Source organism: Megalopta genalis, chromosome 15 (genome assembly GCF_051020955.1).
Source record: "Megalopta genalis isolate 19385.01 chromosome 15, iyMegGena1_principal, whole genome shotgun sequence".
NCBI classification, from domain to species: Eukaryota; Metazoa; Arthropoda; class Insecta; order Hymenoptera; family Halictidae; genus Megalopta; species Megalopta genalis.
Window position 1 is genome coordinate 355,049 of NC_135027.1, and position 24,983 is coordinate 380,031.

The window sequence follows — 24,983 nt, forward strand, 5'->3', positions numbered from 1 at the left end:
GTGAAAGAAACTTTTGTTGCGAAAAAAAAGGTAGAACGAGAGATTTTTTGTAACTGTCGCAGAAGTGCCTATTAGAAGTGCTATTAGAAATAAAAAGTATCATATAAGAATATGAAATATAAGAAATATAAAATATATAAATAGAAATATATAATAGAAATAGAAATAAAAAATATCGTATAAAAATATAAAATATAAGAAATATAAAATATATGATAGAAATAGAAATAAAAAATATCATATGAAAATATAAAATATAAGAAATATAGAATATATAATAGAAATAGAAATAAAAAATATCATACGAAAATATAAAATATATAATACAATACAAAAGTAAGAAGAAAAAGTAAGAGAGAACCACTAATATAATAATAATAATAATGAATATATAGTAGATATAGTAAATCTGTATACATAGTAAAGAAAAATAAAATAAAGCAAGAGATTGTCAAACGTGCAAGTAGATAGAAAAAGGGTGAAAAATTAGGCTCGTAAAGTGTAATCTGTGCATGCCAAAATGTTAAAAAAACAAGCGAAACAAATTCCAAAGTCGCTACGAACTAACTCAACACCGAATTACCTTAACAATAAATTTGATCAGTGAACAACGCACATGTTAGTAAGCAATAACGCTGCCCGTTCCTCGCGATGAGGAAAATGTGATTTGCATCGCTATGATTCTAACCCGCTCGAATAGCCTGGCTGTTAGACGTAATTAGAAAGTAGACTGCAGATTTCGGACGGTAATTGCATCCCCGATCTTCTGACGAAAGTTCAGTTGCCGCGTCGAAGGATCCGCAATCTACCTTCGGCACACTACGACGGCACACACATTTTCAAACATCGACAGCTGCGATCAATTCGCTAAATTTTTAGAACATCGAGTGCTTCGACCCTTCGGCGAACAATCGCGACTCCAAATAGACTGATTCTCCGTCAACAGCGAATCAGCCGAACGAACATCAAACGAATCCGAGTCTCGGAATCGACACCGGACGTTCCCCAAAGGGCCGAATCGTTTCCCGAGGATGCACGTGAGCGATTTAGTCGCGTGGATCGACAGGATCACGAATAGCTCTCATCGATCTCGTTTAGCCGTTCATGCCGGCCAGCCCATTTTCTTGCGATTCTTCACGGAAGAATGATTCACGCGCCGATTTTTCTGCCGGGCCGTCCAAGGCCGCTTCTCCCACCGTAAATCACTCGGAACGCGAGATGGGCTGACTGTTATCATGCTGCAGCAGTAATTCTTGACCGTTTTAACGGCTCGTTAAAGAGCGATTATCGCGGCCTAGGGGAGGAGAGAGCGGCGCACACAGAACACTGGAAGAGATGGCGGGACGAATCGAAAGAAATTAACGAGTCGTTAGGGAGGCGAACGCGCGCCGGTGAATGGTATTAGAACTCCGCACTCGGCAAACGGTTAGGCGAGTTAGGCTAGGTCTGGGTCTCTGCACGATCCAGGGGCCTCACACTTCAGTCAGACTTTACCTCTGATTACGTCGGGCGGCAGCTCTTTCGGCTCGTTCTCCCTAATGATCAGCTCCGGCTTTCGAGGTCGCACTACGGAGTTCATAAGACATCTCTTTGTCGCATTAACGATCTCTTTCTCCCTCTCTCTCTCTCTCTCTCTCTCTCTCTCTTTCTCTCTTTCTCTCTCTTTCCCTCTCTCTCTTTTTCTCTTTCTCTCTCGCTCGCCCGAGCTCACAGTATTCGCGTGTAATTACTGAACCGGCGGTCTCGCGGACGTCGGAAGAACGTTAGAGGGGGGAGGGGTAGTAATTTCTGGCGAGCACAACAAAGGGGGACAATGACGGGCCCCGACGTGGAATATGCGAGAGGTTATTCCAGCCGGTCGCTCGAACAGGCAATAGAATTTCCTCTGTCCGGGAATGGGCTCTTCCATTATCGGCCACGATAATAAGCGTCCCGTTTTTACGCGAGACTCTGATTCCAAATGGTCTAATCGGCCGGCGAGCTTCGTCGCGGACCAGATAAATTAATACCCATGCGAACGCTTGCATTCTTCCTTCGGATGTCTCATCGTCTGCAGAAATGCGCTGAGACTGTTCACCGAGATATTCGATCCTATTTAATGTACACCAACACGTTTCTTCTAATACAACGACTCTACGTGTTCTCGTATGTATAGTGAACTATGAATAAATAACTTTATGAATCATTTAACCTTTTGTTTGTAGTTGTGAGTGTGTAATAAAATAAAAATAATGTAATATAATAATATAATAGTAATAATAACATAATAATAATATAATTGAATATAATAAATGCAATATAATAAAAATAAATAAAATATAATGATATGGTTGCATTATATATAAATAATAATAATATAATAATATTTGGCAAGCTTGTCATAGATTGTTGTTATAATTATGCGTCTGCGCGACGACAAATTTGAAGTGGAGATAAACATTTACAAACAATATTCAAAGAGAGCTACTCGTTTTTAATGCAACAATTCTGTCGAACGCTCTTCGATGCATTTTGAAATTTAAGTGCATCGAACTCATAAAAGGTCTTTCTTGAAAAATTAACATTAATTTACACGTTAATGTTTACAACATCGTTCTACGCAAAGATCATCTGCAGAACACTTACGATTAACTACAACAAAATTATTTGCGCAACAGTGATGTGCATAATTCCAGACTCGGAGTGACTTTCACACTTTTTACGATATTTAAGCAAATACTTAAGGAAACATCGTATTTGTATATTTCTATATTAGAAATAATAGAAAATAGAAATATACAAGTATGGCATATTTTGTTACGTTTTCGTTTAGATTTCAGTAACAATGTACTCGACTAAGAATTGAGCATACTAATTAATACATCTCTAAAACAGATAAACCACTTTGTAACGACTGTAACGCTGAACTCAATAGAATGTTCAGTGTACAACAATATCAAAAAAGAAAAAGAAAAAATGTCCAATACCATCGAAGAATGTTTGGACAACTACAAACAAACAGCAAAAGTTGTGTCATACTTAGAAGAAACCAAATTGTTCAGCGAAATTGTATAGTTACTTAAGAAGCCTAGATTAAGAAAATAATCTAACAATTTAATGCAAAAAACTATTTAATACATCACACTACATGTAACCCTACAATTGCTATCCCACAAGTGTTTACTAATTGCTATTAAGCAAATACGACACTAAATAAATTAAATTAAAAAAAATAATAAAAAAAAGGTAACAATGTAAAAATTACTTCGAGTCTGTAATTACGTACATCGCTGCATGTATCAAGTCTGCATTTACAACTGAATAAAATGAAAATTCCTAAAGTATTTGCGAAAACGAGAGAGTCGATTAGACATTAAACGATAGCTGTTCTAACTGAATCAGAAAAGATTTTCAAAGTTGACCAGCTCATTCCGTCTTCAAACGTTTCTGGCAAACAGAGAACGACGGAGAAAGGCTATTGGATCCACAAGATCTATGATCACCAGCTGGAATTGAGACGCGAGCGTTCCGCCGCGGGATAGAGCGGATAGCGAGCCGGATCGCGCCGGGCGTGAGTTTACGTTCGCGGCTGATTCAAAGCGGATCTAAAGAGGAACGAGGACGAGAGGATGGATCGCGAGGATCCGTGTTTCGAATCGCGGCGTGTCCGGCGGCGATATCAAAGGGGTCGGCGAGAGAGATTCGCGGATTAGACGCGGATGCTATTTTCAGAGGCGAGTTCCGCCTACGTGTGAGCTGCGCTAGAGCTAGCGTTGGCGCGCGCGCGCGCGCGTTTTGCTCGTTGCGTTTCGCGATCGACTTACCGGGTTGCTCGGACTCTTCAACCGGTTTCGGTTGGAAGAGCTCCTTGAAGTGTGGCTTACAGTAGAGGATGGTCTCGTGGCTCTCGTAATTGTCCACGTTGAGCTGCTTGCTGCACTGCACGCACCGGAAGCAATTCTTGTGCCAGACCAGACCCTCCGCCTTCGTCTGCTCCATCTGGAAGACGACCTTGCCGCAGCTGCGACAGTTCGGGTTCGTGTCGCCATTTTGGCCCACCTGTCGGCAGATCGTGACGTTTCAGGAACTCGTTTCTAACGAGGACTTCGGCTTTCGTCGATCAAACCGGCTTAGAGATTCTCCGCCGATCTCATCGATATTTTTTAGACACGCGTCGAAACTGCAGAACTTCTTGAAAAGCCGACAGAATCGCTTGGACTTTCGTCAGAAGCTACAGGAAGAATTTAACCAGATGCTACGCGAAAGAAATTCGCAGAAAATTGCGAGAACAATGCTAATATTTTTCTTAACGCTTGAACGGTGGAGCTTCTTGACAAAAATTTAACCGCGCCTGCTTAGGCATCGTTTATAATATTATCCAGCAATTTTTGTCAACATATTTTTCTCTGATATTTCCTCTATATACGTTATTTTTATCTAGCAATCCTAAAAAGCATCATGTAGTACTTGAGATTATTCTGTCAGAAACTGAATACTGAAAGAACAATGTCAATAGCCTGGGTCCGAATAGACCCGATATCCCCGCCGTCCGAGCGTTAAAATGAATTTTCTGAATTTCTTTTACACGTATTTTAGTAAGTAGATCGCGCCAGCTTCAGGGAACGTTTGAAATTGCCCGGTTAAATGTTCAAAGAGGCCATCCTCCGCGAAAGAGCGTGCGAATATTAATGAGAATCACTGTGCAGCCACCGGCAGGCTGTAGCCCGGTAATTAGACTGCGGATTCTATGCACTTACTGCACTTATTATCTAGGATTAGGGCTTTGGGAAGAACTTAACGAGATTTCCATTATTTCCCATGAAAGGAGCTCCGATAGGGCGAACCGTTCGGCGAACCTTATTTTTAAGAAACACTTAATATTAATAACGTCTAATTAGACTGGAATTACGTTAACCTCGCGACCATAGAGAAATATGAAGAATGAACATTCGCCGTGTTCGTACGGTTCGAACGTCTATTAGGCTGAATTAATAGACCCATTATTGCGCGTTCTAGGCTGTCCAATAATGCTCAATAAGTTATTTATGGTTGCGGCCAACGCGTTCCGAGAAAGTTTAATTATTGTCTTAGGTCGAGTTGCGGCGAATGTTCCCGTGCGACGTTAAAGACCCGCGCTCGTGAATTAAAGGATAATAATCCGCGTTCGCAGATCCATCCAGCAGTCCGTTCGTAATAGATGGGGTGAACCAACCCCTCGGGCGCGCGCACCCCTTTTACTCGCGCATGAACACGACGGTACACTTTCTGTTTACCGTTGTAATTACTAGACAGCGAATGAGTTTTTTCTTCGAACGGAAATGCGTGTCTTTCATTAATTTTCCTCATCCTGACTAATGGACTGCGGATCTTTGTGCGCGAGTGCGCGCGCGCGCACCCGCGCGTTGCGAACGTATCGCCAAACCTTGGAAAATACGCAGCCCGACAAAATGGAATACCAACCGTCCGATTCAACTACGGCATGCCTACTGATTGATAAAAAGAAAGTATTCGGCAAAATTACAGTGCGACTCGATTTATTGCCGGATTCATTAAGTGTGCATGCTATTTGCGGTCTATTATCCACAGACGTTTATGCATTCGCAGCTAAATAGAATAACAATTGTTATACTTACGATGCGTTTACCGCTTCGAGTTCTTTCTGACTCTTCACACAGATAATTAAACATTGTTGCGAGACGGCTTCGGTAAAGCTGCACAATTGTACGATATGAGCCGTTTATTTTGAAAGTGGCATAAGTCACTTTGTTCTTAAGTCGATATATTTAAGGGTTTGCGTTTTAACACGTTTAAAAATATGGATGCTAACTTTCGAGAAGATTTACTTGTATTTGTTATATCAGGATACTGATATTTTTCTCGGTATAAATAATTTAGTATAAACATTAAAAAATCACCACTTTTCATTTCGGTAAAGTGACTTATGCCACTGTCAAAATAAACGGCTCGTATTTCGTAAGCGGTGCAACAAATCGAAAGCCTTCTTAGTGCCGACCAAATAAGTGTCGTGCGTACCTGAGCGAATTATGCGAATTCGATGGGGTCCGGTAATGTTTCGAGAAAGGAATAACAAAAATTTGGTGAAATCTGATAATTAGAACACTCGAAAATGAAGGAGAAATGAGAAATAAGAAATGAGTATAATGCTATTTAATGCTAGACCGCGGATTTTTATGCAAAAGAATACTTCGTCGAATTCTTTCAATTCTTCTCACATTTTCTTTGTACTCGATCGACTAACTTTTGTCACAAACGAAATCCGCAGTCTGTTCTTCACAAATCTTTAGAAAACGATATTTTCTAAAGTATAACGAATACATGTATAATTGTTCGGCGCTAGAAGGGTTAATTATGGTAACGAGAACGACTCAGATGAGTTGACCTTAAAAATCGGTGTGAAGCAGTTAGAACTGTCTAACGAAGCCTGTAAAATTGTACGAATATCCTCGGTGTGCGAAAAACAAAACCGCTGGAGTGGTCGCGTTTAGGCGCCGCTGCGAGTCTCCGGGAAGCTACCCTTCGGCCGAGGATCGCCTGGAGTAAAGGCTACCCCGTTGCCGGCCCTCTTGGCCGCTGGCGAGCCAGGAGCTCGACACAGAGAGGCTGTTTACACGCGCTCTCCGCGACCGAAGGGTCAAGCACGTCGATCTTATAAGTAACGCGCGGACGATGATGACGATGAAGAAGAACAAGACGATGCAGAAACGAGAAGTATACGAAGAAGAAGATGATGAAGAAGAGGAAAAAGGAAGATGAGGACGCTTACGGCGGCGTTCAGCTGTTGTTGCACTTTGCCCGCGTCGATCGAGCGCACATGCAGCACCGTCTTCTTGCTGAGAGCGTCGAATTTATTGAAGCTCGACTTCTGCGAACACAAACAGTGGAGGCGTCAAACGAATGATCGCCGAAGCGAGCCGTGCTGAGATTGGTCGGTGGAGGAAAACGAGAAACAATAGGAGAAGTCTGGTGGTGGATTCGTGGCGGCGGTGATGGTGATGGTGGTGTGATGGTGGTGGTTTTCGTCTAGCTTGAAGCCTGTTCAGCGTGAGCGGTAAAAGCGTGTACTTTCTGCGTTACTGAATTTTGAAAAGAGAAACATCATCGAGACTTTTCTTCGCGGATCAACGTTCACTTTCCTCTCGACGATTGTTGGGGTGAAAAAGCTGAGTGTAGGGTGCCCACGGTGAACGCAGGTGGGGTGGGCGGTCGCATCGTGCTAACTGGGTGCTCGTTGTGGTGTTCTCAAACGGGAAAAGCTGGAGACGCTGTCTCGAAATTGGCTCGAGACTCGCCTCGAAACGAAAATTCTGCTGCTGCTTACAGTTCGCAAACTTTTCACCCTTTTTGGTTCACGTTATTCGCCACGGTTGCGAGCAGACAGCGGATTTTATGCACTTATGATAAAAGTAAATTTGCGCGATATTGCATTATTATGCAATTATTATTATAGTTGCGTTATTATTGACTTTAGGAATTATTAATAGAAACAAATTGTCTTTATTTCACTTCTATTTCTTTCTTGTTTCATTTCGATTTAGCTCTTATCTCGCATAAAGATCCGCAGTCTGGTTGCGACAATAGTGGTCTTTAAATCCTCGTTTCTTAAGGTCGCAGGATCTTCTTGATTACTCAAGGACTTATGGTAGCGCTCTTCTAGAAATGCTCATTCTCAGGTTTCACAGAATCCGCACACTTTTCCTCGATGATCGTTCAAAGAAGTTATGGCAATTCTGTTCTAGAAATGCTCATTTCTTGAGTCTACACACTTCATCCCGATCTTCTCCAAGTTTTACAGCAGTATGTGATTCGCAAACGAGCAGAATTGTTGTTCCGAAGGCAGATCTTCGAACGCTTGCACTTAGATAAAAAAGAAGAAAGAAAAAAACAACGAAGTGCTAGAAAACTGTGCTTAATTTCTAAGTGAACACGTTTAGGACGTTATTAGTCTGAGGATATTAGTCCGAGCAGAATTGTCGCTTCGGTTGCGTTGAAACGAAAATTATGCTCGAATACACACACGCCGTACTCTTTTCTTCGGCGGATCTAAGAGGATTCGGGGTATCGCTGGTCTACGGATGTGCGTCCCAATGGCAGAGAGGTAGCAGAAGGGACGAGGGATAAAGGTGTTCTTACGACCACAGTTTGTCCGTCGAAATTAGCGTCTACGCGAACGAAAGATGTAAGATGTGTCAAGACGAAAGAATGAGAGATTCGATCGTAAATTCGAAGCAAGAAGTTAAGAGATATGCGAACGGAGCGAGGCAGAAGCGGAGAAGAAAATTCTGAAGAGATTGAACCTGTGGTACGAACATCTCTCTTTCGGGGGGCTTACCTCGAACCTCGGCCGATCCGTCTCCACACCCTCGTTCGTTAAGTTTGCCAAACTACAGTAGGAAGCCCTCTGTCCCGAGGAGGTCGGTTTTTTCGTGATTTTTTCGGTTAAGGTTTTGTCATGCACGGCCAGGAGAGGGCGGGCCGAACAAAAAGAAAGAAACAGCACGGGCTGCGGGTTAGTGTCGCGTTAGGGTCGACATTGTAAGCGGTACACCTTCATTCTCGAGTTCCGCGGAACAGCGGTTGGCGCAACACCTTGTTTCACCGACACCTCGCATTGTTCTTCGCCCGTTTTATCCTTCCAACGAGACATCGCGTACGAAATTGCAAAATTGCACGGCACGCCGTTCTCTGTTCGTTAGAATGACGCTGATCGGAATCGGTGAGATCACACCCGACTCGCATGATTTCGTTACCTCGAGTTTCTTTCGCTTATTCGAACAGTTTACAATAAAAACATCTGAACCAAAACACCAGTTTCTGAGAGACATAAAAATCTAACTCGGACCGTCGTAACAAATTTTACGATATCTTTAACTCCTATAAGAAATGACAGCGTACGAGGTGCTGTGAAAAACACAAAATATAATAAAAAATAATATAACATAATGTGAAACCATTTTACAGCGATGAAAATAGCGACAAGAATCGATGCGTAAACCGAGCTCAATTACACCGGTGTGATTAATTCCGTGGCTACGAAGGAAAAGGTCGCGTGTCACAAATTCAGAAAATTTCAGTCAATGCATTAATTAAACCACAGAATTATAGACTCGAAATGACTTTTACATTTTTAACGCTACCTTGAACAAAAACCTAGGAAAACGCCACATTTGTACATTTCTACATCAGAAATAATAGAAAATAGAAATATACAAACACAGTTCTTCTCTTTCAAATATCAATAAACGTATAAAAGTTATTTTGATTCCATAATTAGGCACGCCGCCGTGCACAGCAATAAAATCTTAACGCTTTAGGGTCGTAAACAATTCCGCCGGGAGCGGAAGGGTGAACGCTATTAGACCGAGCCTTTCCGACTGGCATCTCGGCGTCTTCATCCGCGGCCAATGATCTACAACAATTACAGAGCCGATTGCCAACTGGCTGTCATCTCGATGGACGCGTTAATTCGACGAGCCGGTCGATCGCGGCCGTTCCCGTATAATACTAGCAGCCGCCGATCGAGCCGGCAATGCTGGCCCGTAAATGGCCGCCGCCGGTTGCCAATCGGCCGATACGTATCTCGCCAACCGCTGCAACGCGTTCACGGAGAAGAGAAGAGGAACGAAGGAGAAGAGCGAGAGGGAACCAACGTTCGGGGACAGCTGGAATATCGTTCGGGTCTCGTTTTTGGCACGGCCGAGCTCTACCGGGTACTTGCTTTCTCGGTCTCGGGCTCGCACGACGAGCCTCGGTCACGTGCCCGACACGATCCGTTCCCGTTTTATCGTTTATCGGATCGACGGAAATTGAAACTCCGCGAGAGTCGTCGAGCCTGTTCGAAGCCGCGACGATTTTCCGTCGAGTTTGATTATTTACACGATTACGGCGACGTAGAATGCCCTGCGCAGCTGCGGCGTGGGTGCGCGGAAAGCGAGAGCTGCGAAACCACGCCCACTTCGATCGAACGAGATATCCGGCTTCGATCGAGGAACGTGGAAGAGATTGGAATCGACGGGACCATTTTTGAAGGCGCTGTGATCGAATTGTTACCTCGACGGTGATTTAGGGAGCCGTTAGAACAACGACTGCTCATTATCTTCGGGTGATTTATGCTAGGAATGATTAGGCTGTGATTAGACAACGAGTCACTGGACATGGTTATATTCTACTAAAAAAAAAAAAAGGGAAAATTGAGACTGTTTAAGTGGAAATTGTGCTGTTTAGACAGATTTTTGCGACAAATGATTGCGCGTTCTAGCTCCGCGGAAGTATGGAGCAACGAGGCCACGCCCACTCAGGGCTCGCCGATGGCTACGCATTAAATTCTACGTAAAAGGAGAAGAATTTTAAATAGTACCCTCCGCTTTTCCTCGGAGCTAAATCACAAGGGGACGTAGAACCTAAACCATGAGCATAATTTACCCTTTGAGACACTGTCCTAGAAGTTGGGAGCACCGAGGCCACGCCCACTGCGCCACTATGCGCAGAGGGAGAGAGCATCGTCTCATCTGCCTCCGAGTTAATAGCTCGAAAGCGTTGCCCCCTCGTCTCGCCCCGGGGGCAACCGAGAGCGTTCCCAGGGCAATCTACGCTCGCGGAGACGATTTCACTATGCCGGGAATTATGTCACCCGACACGAAATCCGTAACCGGTTAACCGATAAACGCCGGATACGTGGAAGCGAAAAAAGGAGCAGGGAAAAAAAGAGCAACGAAGAGGGAAAAAGGAAACGGAAAAAAATGCCGCGAGACCTCGATTCTACGGCGAGCCAAGTACAAAGTGGGGCAAATGAGTAGCAGTAGGTTATTATCAAAGCCGGCCCTCCCTTAAATGGAGAGACAGCATTCGTGGCGTGACGACGACCGACTACGCCGGTAAAACGCGCGACGTACTCGAGCGGATCGCGATCACGTGCACGCACCCCGGCATTCCCCGGAGGATCGTGCCTAACTTCGGAATCCTCGGCGACGATTTGTTGGAATCGCGGAGACAATGTTCTTCTCGCGATACGCGACACAGTCTTAACACTGCGAGAGCGCCGAATATCAAATCCGAAAGTTCCAACGTTACCAATGTCATTTTAATTAATGCAGAGTTCGGCATTATTTTTCTTGCATAATTATCCAAATGGATTCTTTTCAGTAGAATATTTTTTTTCGAATAATTTTTATTCGTTCGAATGATTCTTTATCGGAATAAATGATTCGCACAATTCTTTGTTACGAACCATTTATTCGAATAGAGATTGTAAAATTATTCGGATAATAATGCATTTTAATGCGTCTAATATGAACGCATTTTCAGATCATTTTCAACTTTATCACTTCGCATTATCATTCGAATAAGTTTACAATGTCTTGGAATCGAATGTATTCTTATCTAGATAAATTTTTATCTAGATTTTGCATTCGACGGTGTCCGTCGTCCGAATAAAATTTTGACCAACTCTGAATTAACGAAACCGAAACTGGATAGTTAACGTTTAGTAATTTTGCATTTTAAATTATTCTAGTCTTTTGCGTTCTAAAGATTTCGGTAACGTTTAATTTAGTTAAAAAATTAGTGTCACCCAAATGTGGCAGTCGAGGCACGCGTCGCGTTAAGCGTCCCTCTTTACTATTCATTTCGAATTCGTAGTCGTTCCAGTGTCTAGTGAAATCTAGTGAAGTGGTCTAAGTTGAAGTGGAGAGGTATTGTTTCACGATCTTGTAGTTCCAGCTGTCACCGAGGCGGCCCAACGGGTTCACGAAAGGTACTTACTAGGGCCTTGACCGACACCCCGGCGAAGACGAGTGCGTCTCTGGTGAACTTCGAGTAACCCTTCTCGCATAATCGAAGATCACCCAGCGACCTTGCTTTCTAGGATCGTCGGGAGCGTCAACGGGAACTCAAGATTAGCGGTAAGTTGCGGATAGATCGCGGGCCTGCGAGCTTTGCGACTTTGTTTTTCAAAATTCCCTTTTCAAAATCACAACCCTCGAGATTCGCACAATTTTGACAACCCTTTGAAACCATAGATACGTACTTCGAGCAATAATAGCGTAACGCGAGAATCATTTTTCAAGAGCCAATAACGATTGAAAAATGTTGAATTATTTCTTTCGGAACCAATAATAATTTAAAAATTTTGAATTATTTTTCCGCAATCGCCAATAATTTTAAAATTTCTAATTATTTTCCCGGAACCAGTAGCGATTAAAATTTTTTTAATGATTCTATTCGAAACCAATAATAATTAAAAAATATTGAATCATTATTTCTGGCCCAATAATAATCAATTACGACTTGAAAATTCATTTGACAAATCTGTCGAATCCGAGGGCAATTAAAAATTGCTTCTGCAGATACGCAGCCTCGATTAGAAAGTTTCCCTGTACTAATTGGTTCTTAATGAACGAATGGTGTCGCAAAGCTCGCGCCCCCGACGGCGATTAGTATGCTGTTACGATGATCAGGAGTTAAAATTCTTAGTCTGATCGGCGGAACAATCGTAATATCAGTGGAACGCGAAGCAACTAAAACGGAAGTTCGGATATGGCTCATGCAGTATAACGATAATCAACTTGTTAATAGGACTGCCGTTCTCCCGTCGCACACGTGAACGTCGGATGCTGCTGACATGCTTCGAACGAACACCAATTGCTGTGCCCGGCCGAGAGCACCGATTCGTCCCGAACGAATTGAACCGATTGAACCGTTTATAAATCGAAGCGGTGTCGGGCGTACACACTGAACGGCAAGATCGAAATGTATTGCGCGTCTGTTGCGTCGTGCACGGATTCACTTGTGCACGATTAACACGATCCTTTCTCGTCATCAGAATGTGCGCTCTAGTTCGTTAACTCTGGACCCGCGAAAGATTGCTTTCTTAAATCCTGAATCATCATTTCGAATTAGCGGGACCGCCCGTCATCCAGCTTATTTTCTCGTTTCGTTAGGGAGAGAAAATCTCGGTCTGAGATCATTTTCTTCTTACAGACATTTGAGAAATAAAATTTTGTTTTGCTAGATTTTTTAAATTTCTGCGTGAACACCGTTGTAAGCCGTTGACTATAGATTATATATACTATAATTTTTATACTATATTATATATAGTATAATATATATAGCATAGTATAAGTATGATAATATATATTATAGAGTATATATTATATATATTATAATTATATATTATAGTATATATATAGTATATATTTCTTTGTCATTAAATTAATTCGTCGTTAAATTCTATAGTATAAGTATAATGATATATATTATAATAATATATATATAATATATAAGTATAATAATATATATTATACTATAGAATTTAATGACAAAGAAAATTCGTACGCAGTGCATCATGCTTGCTAGTAGCAAGCACTCTTCGATCGCGATTACGAAATTGAAGATGATTCTAATCGGATCACATTGTGTTGCACACAATCGATCGAACACAACGTTCAAATTATTTTTAACACGAAACAATCACGCGTATCTTGTGATTATTGTTTCCATAAATGACTCAAGGTGAATTTTTCGGAAACATATCATGATCAAGAGCATCACGTCATCAAATAATCACGTCGTAATCTTCGTCAGAAGTGTTTCCTGGATCTCAGATAGAATATCGTAATTTTTCCTCCGGTCATTGTCACACAGCTTTTTCTATTCTTTGCCTGATCAGTCGATCGTTGTATACAACCACCGACAGATTTACGCGCTTACAACGATATCGCAGTATTTAAAAATGTCACAGACATCGCGTAAAGGTGCAACGCGCGTTTCAGAAGTAAGACAACGTGGCCGTGTTTCGGGATCGACGTTGACGGGCGGTCCCGCAGTCATCGTGTTCGCAACTCGCGAAAGAAAACAAAATAGAAAAGAACAGAAACTAATGACTTGATGAATAAAAATAAAACGAACGAGTATATCGATACAAACCTCCTCGGTCTCCATCGCGTGATTCGCTTTCCCGTACGCCGTCTGATCGCCGTCGCTCATGCTCGAGATGTCGCCAAAGCTACGACACTGTTAGTGACAACAAAATACAACTGACAAAAGTGTATCGACAGCCATCGAAGCGGTTTTTTGCCGTTCAGCCGCGCGAACAAGCATCTCGAAAAAATAAAAAAAAAAGACAAATGAAAGAGAAGAAAAATAGTAGGAGACAAAATTAATTCAATAAATAGATCACGGAAACGTAGATATTATCTGTAATAAATGAGAGATATGAGCGAAAGAGAGAAAAATAGAGAGAGAGAGAGAGAGAGAGAGAGAGAGAGAGAGAGAGAGAGAGTGAGAGTGAGAGAGAAATAGAGTGAGAGAGAAAGAGAAAGAGAGAGAGTAGATTTAACACAGATAGATATGTAGAAGATCTCGACGCGATATGACCGGTGCACGAGAATCGCGGGCAAATACGATCGTATCGAACCAAAGGTATCGGATACTTGTTACTCACCAGCTGCTTGATCGACACGCCGGTCGCGATCTTTTCCTTGATCGATCGATCCTGCTCGTGGCGAGTCGCCTCCGATACATATGTCTGTGTCTGCATGCACAAAATACAATGCAACAAACCTAGTTCAGCATGCTTCTGTGGGTCACACGCGAATCGGTGCGACACACAACACACGCGCACGCATACATACATACATACACACACACGCACGAAAAACAAACGCAAACCGACTGCTATTACACTGATCGTGTCAGAAGGGTGGTAACGGCGGGGGAGGGGCTGAAGTTACGAGATCGAAAACGGGCGGGGGCTTCAACTAAATCTTGATTACGACAGTGTCGAGGACGGCAAAAGACATACGGCGTCGAGCCACAATGATCTATAAAGGGATCTAGCCCGACCGAAAACCCACCCGGATAATTAATCACCCCTCCGCAGACGTACGCTTCGAAGCGGATTGATTTATAGATCGCTGCGGATCGGCCCGACCGTACATCGGAACGCTGACTCTACGTGCAAGGTACTTACGGGTCAAATTGAGCAAGCGCCGGTTCATTAATGCTATCGCGGTCTCTTTGACAATGAGCTTGCCAAACGATTCCAGTCAGATGACAAGATACGACGAAAAGTTTCGCGAAATTATCGAGAAATGTTCCACGGTGTCCCAGATGAAGGGATAACATTTTATGCGCCTCAACACTGACACAGATCGAAGATAAACGTTCTATGAACGTGCTTCGCGATTATTTGTACGAGACATTTTTTGTTCAGTGGTTAAACGTTCATTGACAACAATAGCGATCGATGCATTTGCAGTGAATTTTACTAGATTTACAACTAGTCTTTATAAACTGTTTACATGATTCGCTGATTCCTCGCGATTTGATTGTTTATTTTCATTCGATTCCTCTGCAATTCCTCGCAAAATGACTGTTTACTCGTATATATAAATAAATTAATTAATGAATTAATGAATCAAAATAGCAGTATTTAATCTAGTGATTCAAGATAGGACGTCGTCTTTTGGGATTGCTTATTGTTCAACTTGTTCAAAGTATTCCGTACATATTTGTAGGAAATGGAAATATTTATAGTCGAAAAATTGATTGGAACACTGCACTAAATAGCGAGCATACAAATATGGTATCCTTCATCTGGTACATCTTGTATACAGGGTGTCCCAAAAATGTCTCGCAATCCGAAAGTGGCAGGTTCTTCAGGTCATTTGAAGCAACTTTTTCCTTTGCGAAGATTTTCTCCGTGGCTTCGTTTACGAGTTGTTAACGAAAAACACTGACCAATAAGAGGCGAGCTCGGCTGGTGCGCGGCGGCCCAGCCAACGAGTGCACGGAGCCCAGTTTTGCTCATTGGCTCGGCCGTCTCAGGTCGAATGATCTCGCCTCTGATTGGTCACTGTTTTTCATTAATAACTCGTAAACGAAGCCGCGGATTGCATTTTCGCTAAGGAAAAAGTTGCTTCAAATGACCTCAGGAATCCCCTACTTTCGGATTGCGAGACATTTTTGGGACACCCTGTATATTCTGAATTTGTCGGACGTTGCGCGTTGTCGCTGTTGTCGGATCTGGAGCTTCTGGTTTCCGACGGAGTCTCGAGAAGCGAACGTTTTTCGGAATCGAAACGATGAGCGTCGAAAGAAATTCGCTCGGCCGATTTCGTCGCGATTACCTAACGGCAGGCACGTTTCTGTAAACTTTTACTGACGGGCTTTCGCTGGCGCGCTCGTTACCCCTAACTGCGATACAAAGGGAGAGAGAGAAAGAGAGAGAGAGAGAGAGAGACTGCGTCGTCACGGCTCGCGTCGCGAATCTGATCGCGGTCAATTTGCTCGGTCGCGCGCGGATGCAATTTCTCCGGTTCGATCCGCGATATTTCGTAACCGTTGCCCGCGGATCTACCCGCCGCGGGATCTACCGTTGCCGCGCGATCTACCGTGTCACCGTGGCTGGGACTTACCAAAGACTTGACGTTCACGTTCGACAGATCGTTCTCGGCCGAGAAATCGAGCGATTCCGGTTGCGTTCGCCGGGAACCGGTGTGCATGCTCGGCTCTCGCAAGTTAGAGTTCTGACAACACAGAGAAACACGTGCCACACTGTACACAGACATGCAACAACGAATCATGGTCTCCTCCGGTCCCATAGGGACACTAGAAAAACTCGTCGAGACACCGAGAGAGACTTCCGGGGCCATTCCATCGACTGCGATCCTGAGGAACTTCCGGTTCACGAATTCTCCGGGCTCGACCGATTTCGTGGTCTACTTTCGGAATATTTTCAGAGAAAGGTAATGAGCGGATCGAAAATTTGTTTCGAGGGCTCGGTTAGGTGGACCTCGAAGAGTGTATGTAAAAATATGGTTTCGATTTTGGTCGTTTGCAAAATGGCGGCGCAGGAGAATTTCTCTTGCGAGTAAATGTTTGAGAAATGACAGCTGCTCGATTATTTATCTATTTTATTTTATTTGCACGGGATAATCCGTTAGCACAGGGAGGAATATAAACGTTAAGATTTAAAGAGGCATCCGTAATAAATGGAAAATAAGGTTAGGTTGAATTCTAATGACATATTGAAAAGATAAATAGAGAAGTATGCGTTATTATCGATTATTAGGCTTGCAGACCAGTGGTCCAGTAAAATAAAGTAAAATAAAGTGAAATAAAGTAAAATCACATTTTTAGTAACTACTAGAAAAATATTTGTACACTCTTCGAGGCCAAATCGAGTCCCAATCCAAAGTTTTCGAAGCGACTTCCGACTTTTCCCAAAAACGTTCTCTGAAGATACAGAGAACTGCATCGATCGCGAGCAGCGCGTCGATATGCTTGATAAAACTGATCGCAAATGTTCCGCAAAAGAGGACTATATAAAATCGACGCGAGGGTTAGAAAAAAAGGGTTCGATCACGGAACAGTTGAACGTAGGAACAACGGCAGAACGAAAGTTCAGCGGAGGCGAGAAAAAGGGAAGAATGCCGCCGACAAAGGTGTTCCGTTCAAGCGTCGAGGATTCCACGGACAGAGCTAGTCGGCGAACGGGGTAAAACGGAGATAAACGGAGTTTCCCGTGGCCGGCTGGTTTCCCGGCTGGTTTCCCAGGCGATGGAATAGCCGGTCGCCGTGGCCGAATGGAACGGAAGTCCCGATTTCCTCTTTCGAACGTTGTCGATTCCCTCGCGCGCTCGCTCGGCGGAACAATTACTGCGAATAAGGAAAAGACCGGCGGCCGCGGGCGCAAAACATCAGACGTCCGGTTCCTCTCTGTCAATTAAAGTGAAAACCCGGTGGAAACTAACCGCGGCGGAATCGTCGGGAATCATGCGAACGAGGAATTGAACCGCGGAGGACTTCCGGTGCGTCGACGACGATCGTCCCTCGATCGGTGGATCGCTCTCCAGCCGCTAATTAACACGATAACGGTTCATGCAGGTTTATTTATACCCACGGTGCGTCTTCTGGCCGCCTCGATCCTCCTCGATCCGATCGCCTCCTCCACTGCTCCGAGATCCGACGCTTCCGCTCGGAAGAACGCGGCCGTGTCCTCCACGGCGAGAGGACAACAGACGGACGGGCCTAATCTCTAATATATAACCCTACACGAGAATTTGAACGAACACCGATCGCCGGCCGCGTCCACTTACCACGGAGATGTTCTCCTTCTCCAGTTCGTTCTTCTTGCTCTTCTTGGTCTTCTTTGTGCGGGGCGTGAGGTTCGGCGAGGCATCGTTCCCGGCGACGCCCTCGATCTTCTTCTTCTTCGTCTTGGTGCCGCTCTTCGCCGTCGACGAGGTCACCACGGTCGATGTCGTCGTTATTGTCTCCTCACGGCTCTCGCTCTGCGCGAAAAAAGAACCAGGACAATTAGACCCTAATTGCTCGACATTTGCGACCACGCGCGACCCTGTCCCGCCTGCCCCGGGACACATTTCTATTTCGCCGTTTTGTTTAGCCCCGAACTGGGTCGTTCTTTGTTCCTTACGTAGAAACGGCTCTTACGGGGATAATCGAATCACGCGCAACCCGTGTGCAAATGCTTTTCCTAGCAATCTTACTGAATGTGTGTGTGTGTAAACACGTGCTGTCGACAATCGTCGGACGTGTTTTCTTCAAACGGAGCAGAAGTTTGCACACTTTAGCCATTCGCAGATTTCGAAAGTATACCAAGAAGATTATTTTGCCGAGAGAAATAGGGCGCGCGTCAGAGATTTCAATCATGGAAACAATGACTATATTTTTGCAACTTTGTGATAGACGACATTCTCATTGAGCTAAGCTTCTGTAAAATTAATATGCAGCGGGCTGTCCTAGAAGGAACGAATGCCTTTTTCTCATTGAATCGAAGTGCTCGTCGAATCTTCCTTCTTCATAATTTTTTATTACACGTATGTCTGTATATATAATTTAAATATAATAAATTAAATGTATGCTACGTATGACTTGCATGTTCACACATTTCTTTACTTCACATTAAATTTATCCTATTTTCTGTCGGATCATTGTATTCGATAATCGCCGCCAATGTTCGCTAATAAACAGGACCATTTGTTACATAACATTTTAATCGAGATTCTAGAACGACCGTTACAGGATACGTTATACATATTACTATAAATATTCCCGGTGGGGAAAATTGAGAAGACAGCCTGCGGCAGTTTCGCGAGACTTTGTCGCGAAAACGGAGCCGATATCGTCGTCGTTAAGATGCGGCCCGGAGAAGATTGCCGATCTCGCAAGAAACGCGTCGCAATAGTTAACGACCGGATTGAAGAGCGTGACGGCCAATTTCCTTAACGACGGAGCACGCGGATATCGCGGGACGCGAGAGACATCCGGAGGGAGGATCCTCCTGGAAAGTTACGAAAGATTGAAAGTGGAGTCGCTAATAACAGCGATCGACGCCGCGACCTCCTTCTGTATGTTTTCCTGCGCCACCGTCCAGGAGATGGCACCTCGTAATCCTTTTGGTCTTGCACGACGACGACGACAACGACGACGAAACCGGCGATTAGTGTCGCCGTCGTCTCGGGCGATAGACTTTTTCGCGGGCGTCCGCTAAATCAAGGCTGACCGGTGGCCTACTATTTTGCATATTGGAAAGGTGACACTCGGCGCTCGTGTAATTGCACGGGCGGTTTCTACGGCCACGATAGAAAATGGTAACTCGTCTTCCTGCGTGCCACGAAAGTGGACCGCGCCGGTGACGAGCGATGAAAATCGGGTCGGAATCTCGACCGATCGAATTTTATGCGGAATCGAACGACGATCGAACATCCTGCAGCGTGTTGCAGTCGCGCGTCTCTGTTCCGAAGACGATAACTCGCGAACCGGGAGCGTGAAACGACGCTGCTGTTTCGTCCGTGGAAATTATTTCTTTTCGCTTCTGTTTTTCGCGTCTAATCAAATCTCGAATTTCTACGACAGAGCACACCCCGATTCTGCGTCTACCGCGGTGTTTCTCTGCACGGTTTTGATCCGGCAGCAATTTTTCACCGCAATTTCACACCGATCAAGTTGTTCGATTCACGATTATCAAGGTTGCAAAGATACGTTGACGAGGAATTTATTCGACACATTTTTTGCTTGGGACAAATGAGCCGTTTATTTTGAAAGTGGCATAAGTCACTTTTTTTTTTTTAATGAAAAGATACCGTTCAATTGTAATTAGTGTTACCATTAACTCGATTTTTTTGAAAAAGTGACTTATGCCACTTTCAAAATAAACGACTCAAACATTGCGATAGAAATCGCTAAAAATCCGAATGGATAAGTTATTGTTGCTTCTACAAAGAGAAACGAAGCACCTGATTTTAGTGCTCCGTCTGGAGAACTAAATTCGAAACTTGTATCGGGCACTCGCTGCATCATTCATCCGGTCTCGCAATATTTTAATCCTTCGATCCACCGAGAGGGGCGCGTTCCATATCTCAACCGCGGCTCATTTACAATTAGCGCCTTTTGCGTGCGGAGTTTTTATTAATCATCCGGCTTATCCGATCAGGTGATGAGGCAACATAAAATTCCTCGCGAGATCGTCGAACGATCGCGAATATGCGACGATTAATATCCGGCGGGTTGAACAACTATCCTCGGGACGGATCGGGGAAAACGATTCGTCGAGGAAACAGAAGTAACGCGGACCAAGATTTGTAGATCTATTTCTGGAGCCCCGCAATTAGCAACGCCGAACAACTTCACTTCGTTTAACGCACAGATGCGTCCGGGTTAAGAAGCCACGCACAGCCGCTTTCTTCAATTAATAAAACGGCTGAGTTACGAGCCGTGCAGAGCGATGAAAGGGCAAAGCGGGTCGCGCATTCCTTTTCCACGCGTTAATAACGTATTAACAGCGGAATGGTTGTTGATCGCGTGGCTAACGTTATTCGGAATCGCGTCCGTCGACAAAAATTTCAACCGTGGTTTTCCTGTATTTTTAACGTCGAATTGCGAGAATGATCGACGTAGAAATAATCTCGATTGGCAATCGTGTGTTCCTCGTGCAGAGAATACGATCATTTATACCAAGAAGGAGAATTCAAGAAATTAAATAAATTTGTTATACAGACGTTTCACGCGGAAACTTAATTTACGAGTCTATAAAAAATACTTGTATATGTGGACGGTTCGGAAGCCGGTTAGTGTAAGTCCAGATTTAAAAAAAAAATGAGTTACGCAGTGCGAATACATTTTTATCTTAATTATAGACATAATAAATATATTTAATTTCCTTCTTCGCACTATTTTTATTTTAGGACTGTTGACATTATAAAAACTCTTTCATAGGAAGCGATTTAACCCTTTGCACTTGAGCGGTGACTATGAGGCACCACTAAAATTGTTGTATCACGTTCCAAGATAATTTTTATATCGACAAAGTTTAGATTTAAAAAATTGTTGAAAGTGTAACTGTCGTACGAGTCGCCATAAAACTCAATGTCATATGCATAAAATGCACTTGGTCGTATAAAATGGAAATATTATAAGTCAGAAAAACTATTTTTGATTTACAGTTAAACAGGCTTCGAGTGCAAAGGGTTAATAAATCTCCTAAATCAAGCAGATTTTATAAAAATAACGAAACGTCTAAATAAAAGCCTTATCCTTCTCGCAACAAACGTTAGTCGTTTTCGATACACGACACGGTTCCCTGTTAATAACATCTCGTGTGAAAATATGGTATCCTGTACTCGAAGCTTTCGAAGCGACCCCGATGTGCCAGAATCGTGTCCGAGCACTAATAAAATCGTCACCGTTAATTCCAGCAGTCTCACCGTGCGACCGTAATTACGCCGTTACAAGAAAATCTGCATCCATTCGGAGCAGTAAACACCGCTCGGCGTCGTCGAAGCCTGGAAAACCGGGAAAGTCGCGTAAACGATGTCTGAAGATAAGTAAACGGCACCTCGGCGAGCTACCTAAACGCGGCCAGCGATTTCTCACGGTGATTTTTATCATGGTCGTTATGCCTAATGAATTTCCGGCGCGGTGCGGCGGCGGCGGCGGTTGCCGGTTCAGGGACGTCGAACGGCCGACGAACGAGAGGCCGAAACAACCCGGTCTGGCCCAACTGTGAACGCATCATTCGGAGAAACTCCGTCCGGTTCACCGGGACACAACCCCGCGGAGAGCGCCGCGAAGAAACGTTCCGCGTTTTCGCTTTAATTGAAACGATCGCGATTACCGTTTCTGTTAAATATTCATGCGCGGACCCGAGCGGAGCGGATCGGTTCGGTTCCCACCGCGATCGTTTGCGAAGATCGGGGTCTGAACGGTGTTGGTAAACATCGCGGAGAGATTTCGGTCGAAATTCATATCGAGTTTTGCCGAGTTCCTGCGTTAATTGACGGCGAATTGTTTGTAGCGAAGCAAACGGTCGCTGCGAAATATTCATGGGGACCTGCCCCGCGGTCGGGTTCGCTGTCGCTAATGGAAGCTATTATTTCCACCCCGAGCGCGGCACCGTGTTTGCCCAGACTATGGAACGGATACTAAAATTTTACTTCGTGTAAAATCGAGCCGAAGTGCGCTCTCGTAGACGGGGCGCGCGTGTAAAATTTCATTGCAAACGACAGATTTACGATGCTCGTCGGCCGCGATCGAACGAAACGAACGCGACCGAACGGATGAAAAATGGGTCGCCGGTGTTAATTGACGTCTTGAAAGTTCTTTCAGCGGGTCGTCGCTTGAAAAGTGTACTCCGTTAACCAGTTAGCCGCTGCAATATCGTTGAAACGTGTTGCAAGTTAGCGTAATTATACCGTGCATGTTCGAGCTTCTTCATACTTTTACGCTTTTAACGAGAAAAGATGCTCGTCGATAAGAGCTAACTGGTTGAAAGTATATCGATGCGATCGATGGACTGCGAATCCTTGTGTAAAATAGAATTTTTCCAAGACGATTCGGAGCAGCAGAAATGAAATGAAAACGAATTGTTTCCTCAATCGTTCCAATAAGCTGAAAATACTGTAACAATATTACGAAATTCTTCTTACATCCTCGCAATTTCAACTATACATACACGACTTTCTTCATAAATAATATTTATAGTATTCATTTATAATATATTTGTAATAAATTATAATATATAATTTGTCGAAATATCGAACGACGTACTCGAAGTAACATTGCAAGCCTGTTTAACCATAGAATATTCCGGAGAAAACAACTGCAACCGCGTGAAACGAGATCAGAAATTCTTCGTCGACGACTCCGTTCGCGAGGAAACGATTTCGGACGATCTCGCGAGCATTTCCGCATATTACCCGTAATAATAGCGTCTCAGGTGGACGGAGTCAGCAAAAGTCTCGGCCATCGCTCGCGATGATTAATTACGCCGCCAGCGAAAGTTAGCGAACGAAATTCATTTCGATTGTCTGGGCCTTAATGAAGAGATCTCTGGGCGCAGGAATTAGTCGCGAGAATGGTCGGCGGTTATCGTGATCTTCTTATTAGGCCCGATAAGACCGGCCCCGATCGGCACAATGGTTCGTTAACGGCGTCTCCGACGAGAGAGATTCGCGCGGGTTCGAGCGGGCTCGGGCGGGTTCTCGCGCGTGCACGGCCGCGAGGAGACGACACACACGTAATTACGGGCCACGTAACTCGAGGAACCCGATTCGAGCCCGCGATTACGCTCGCATTCTTCCCGAAAGCCGGCCGAGCACGTTTCGAAAGTCACGGAGCCGCGCGCGCCAAGCGCCGCGGACCGTATCATCGCGCGTTGTAATTAATATCTGGCGTCGAGGCTTCCTCGCCTCTCCCGAGGCATCGGCAACGATCGAAGAAGACGATCGGACCGATCCCGATCGCTCGAGCCACGATGAAAATTTAGATGGTCACGGTGAATAGGAGCTGCCTCTTTCCGCCGGCCTTTTCGTAACATCACTTTCTAATACCGACCGGCGCGCGATGATGATTCACTTTCGTGATTTTTGGATCGTCCGTGACGACGTCCGATCTTCGTCCACGGAAAAATTGCGGGATCACGGCGCGATCGTAATCCGGCAGGTGGCCGAAGGGAACAGGCTTGCTTTTGCGTCCACTATTGCAAAATGTCCCGGCTGATTAATGATACGTCGCTGATTTATCAGCTAATTTATTCCGGTCACTCGAATTAATTGGTTAACCGTGCACTCCGACCGATTCGGATGTTTTTATTCGAGTTCTAGAGAACTAGGAGATTTTACGGAGACCGTTTATTCCAGCAATCTTCTGTCCGCTGACAGCTAAGTATAGTTAATGTCTCCCTAATTGACGCTTAGATTCTGCACAATAATGGACAATTTGGGAAGAGGAGATACGATTAGTCGAGCCTTGCAGCTCATTTTTATAGTTGTTGACAATCGTATATCCTCTTCGAAAATTGTCCATTTTTATGGACAATTTGGCGTCAATTAGGGAGGCATTACTGTAGTTATTTAAATCGGAAAATACCGCAATTTTATAAGAACATTTTATCCCGGGGAACGAGTGGTCCATTTTTATTTCAAACCACAGAAGTTCGAATGATCTATCCATTAATTCAGTGATAGAATCGAAGTAGATTTTCAGAGTGAGAACATTTCGCGAAAGAAACAATGAACGAATCGTCGAACAATAAATATCGTGCACTGAAACGACGACCGCGGCGAACTCGATTGAAGCTTTCATTCTAATCTGCCTTAATGTCTCCCTTACTGACGCGCAGACTGTCCACAAAAATGGACAATTTGGGAAGAGGAGATACGATTATTCGAGCCTCGCAGCTCGTTTTTAATAACTGTCGAAGATCGGTAACTATAAAAACGAGTTGCAAGGATCGAATTCGCAAGGCTCCTCTTCCCAAATTGTCCATTTTTGTGGACAATCTGAGCGTCAATTAGGGAGACATTACTGTACTCGGCTGGATTTACTGTGCGCGCGTTGCACGCAATTTAACTCGTATGGCAATAATCCGATACTTAGTTCGAATCTTGGTTTAGCATTTTTCCACCATTATTCATCGGACTAAATTGAATTAAATATGCTAACACGAAGCAATTTACACAATGATT

General features: G+C 44.0%; 1 protein-coding gene across 16 annotated transcripts in view; it reads right to left on the minus strand.

Moving 5' to 3' along the window:
- The window catches only part of LOC117229286 (uncharacterized), a 117,023-nt gene that overhangs the window by 26,336 nt on the left and 65,704 nt on the right, over positions 1-24,983 (minus strand). For 4 of the 16 annotated variants that reach the window (XM_076526431.1, XM_076526437.1, XM_076526432.1 and 1 more), the window contains exons 3-11: positions 18,096-18,290; positions 16,413-16,523; positions 14,438-14,527; positions 13,921-14,007; positions 11,758-11,856; positions 8,330-8,398; positions 6,764-6,862; positions 3,804-4,038; positions 1,495-1,566 (exon numbers count right to left, since the gene is read on the minus strand). In XM_076526431.1, coding sequence (XP_076382546.1) covers positions 1,495-1,566; positions 3,804-4,038; positions 6,764-6,862; positions 8,330-8,398; positions 11,758-11,856; positions 13,921-14,007; positions 14,438-14,527; positions 16,413-16,523; positions 18,096-18,290 — 1,057 coding nt within the window. The remainder of the gene's footprint in view (positions 1-1,494; positions 1,567-3,803; positions 4,039-6,763; positions 6,863-8,329; positions 8,399-11,757; positions 11,857-13,920; positions 14,008-14,437; positions 14,528-16,412; positions 16,524-18,095; positions 18,291-24,983) is intronic. The other 12 variants (XM_076526435.1, XM_076526433.1, XM_076526434.1 and 9 more) reach the window with 12 other exon arrangements.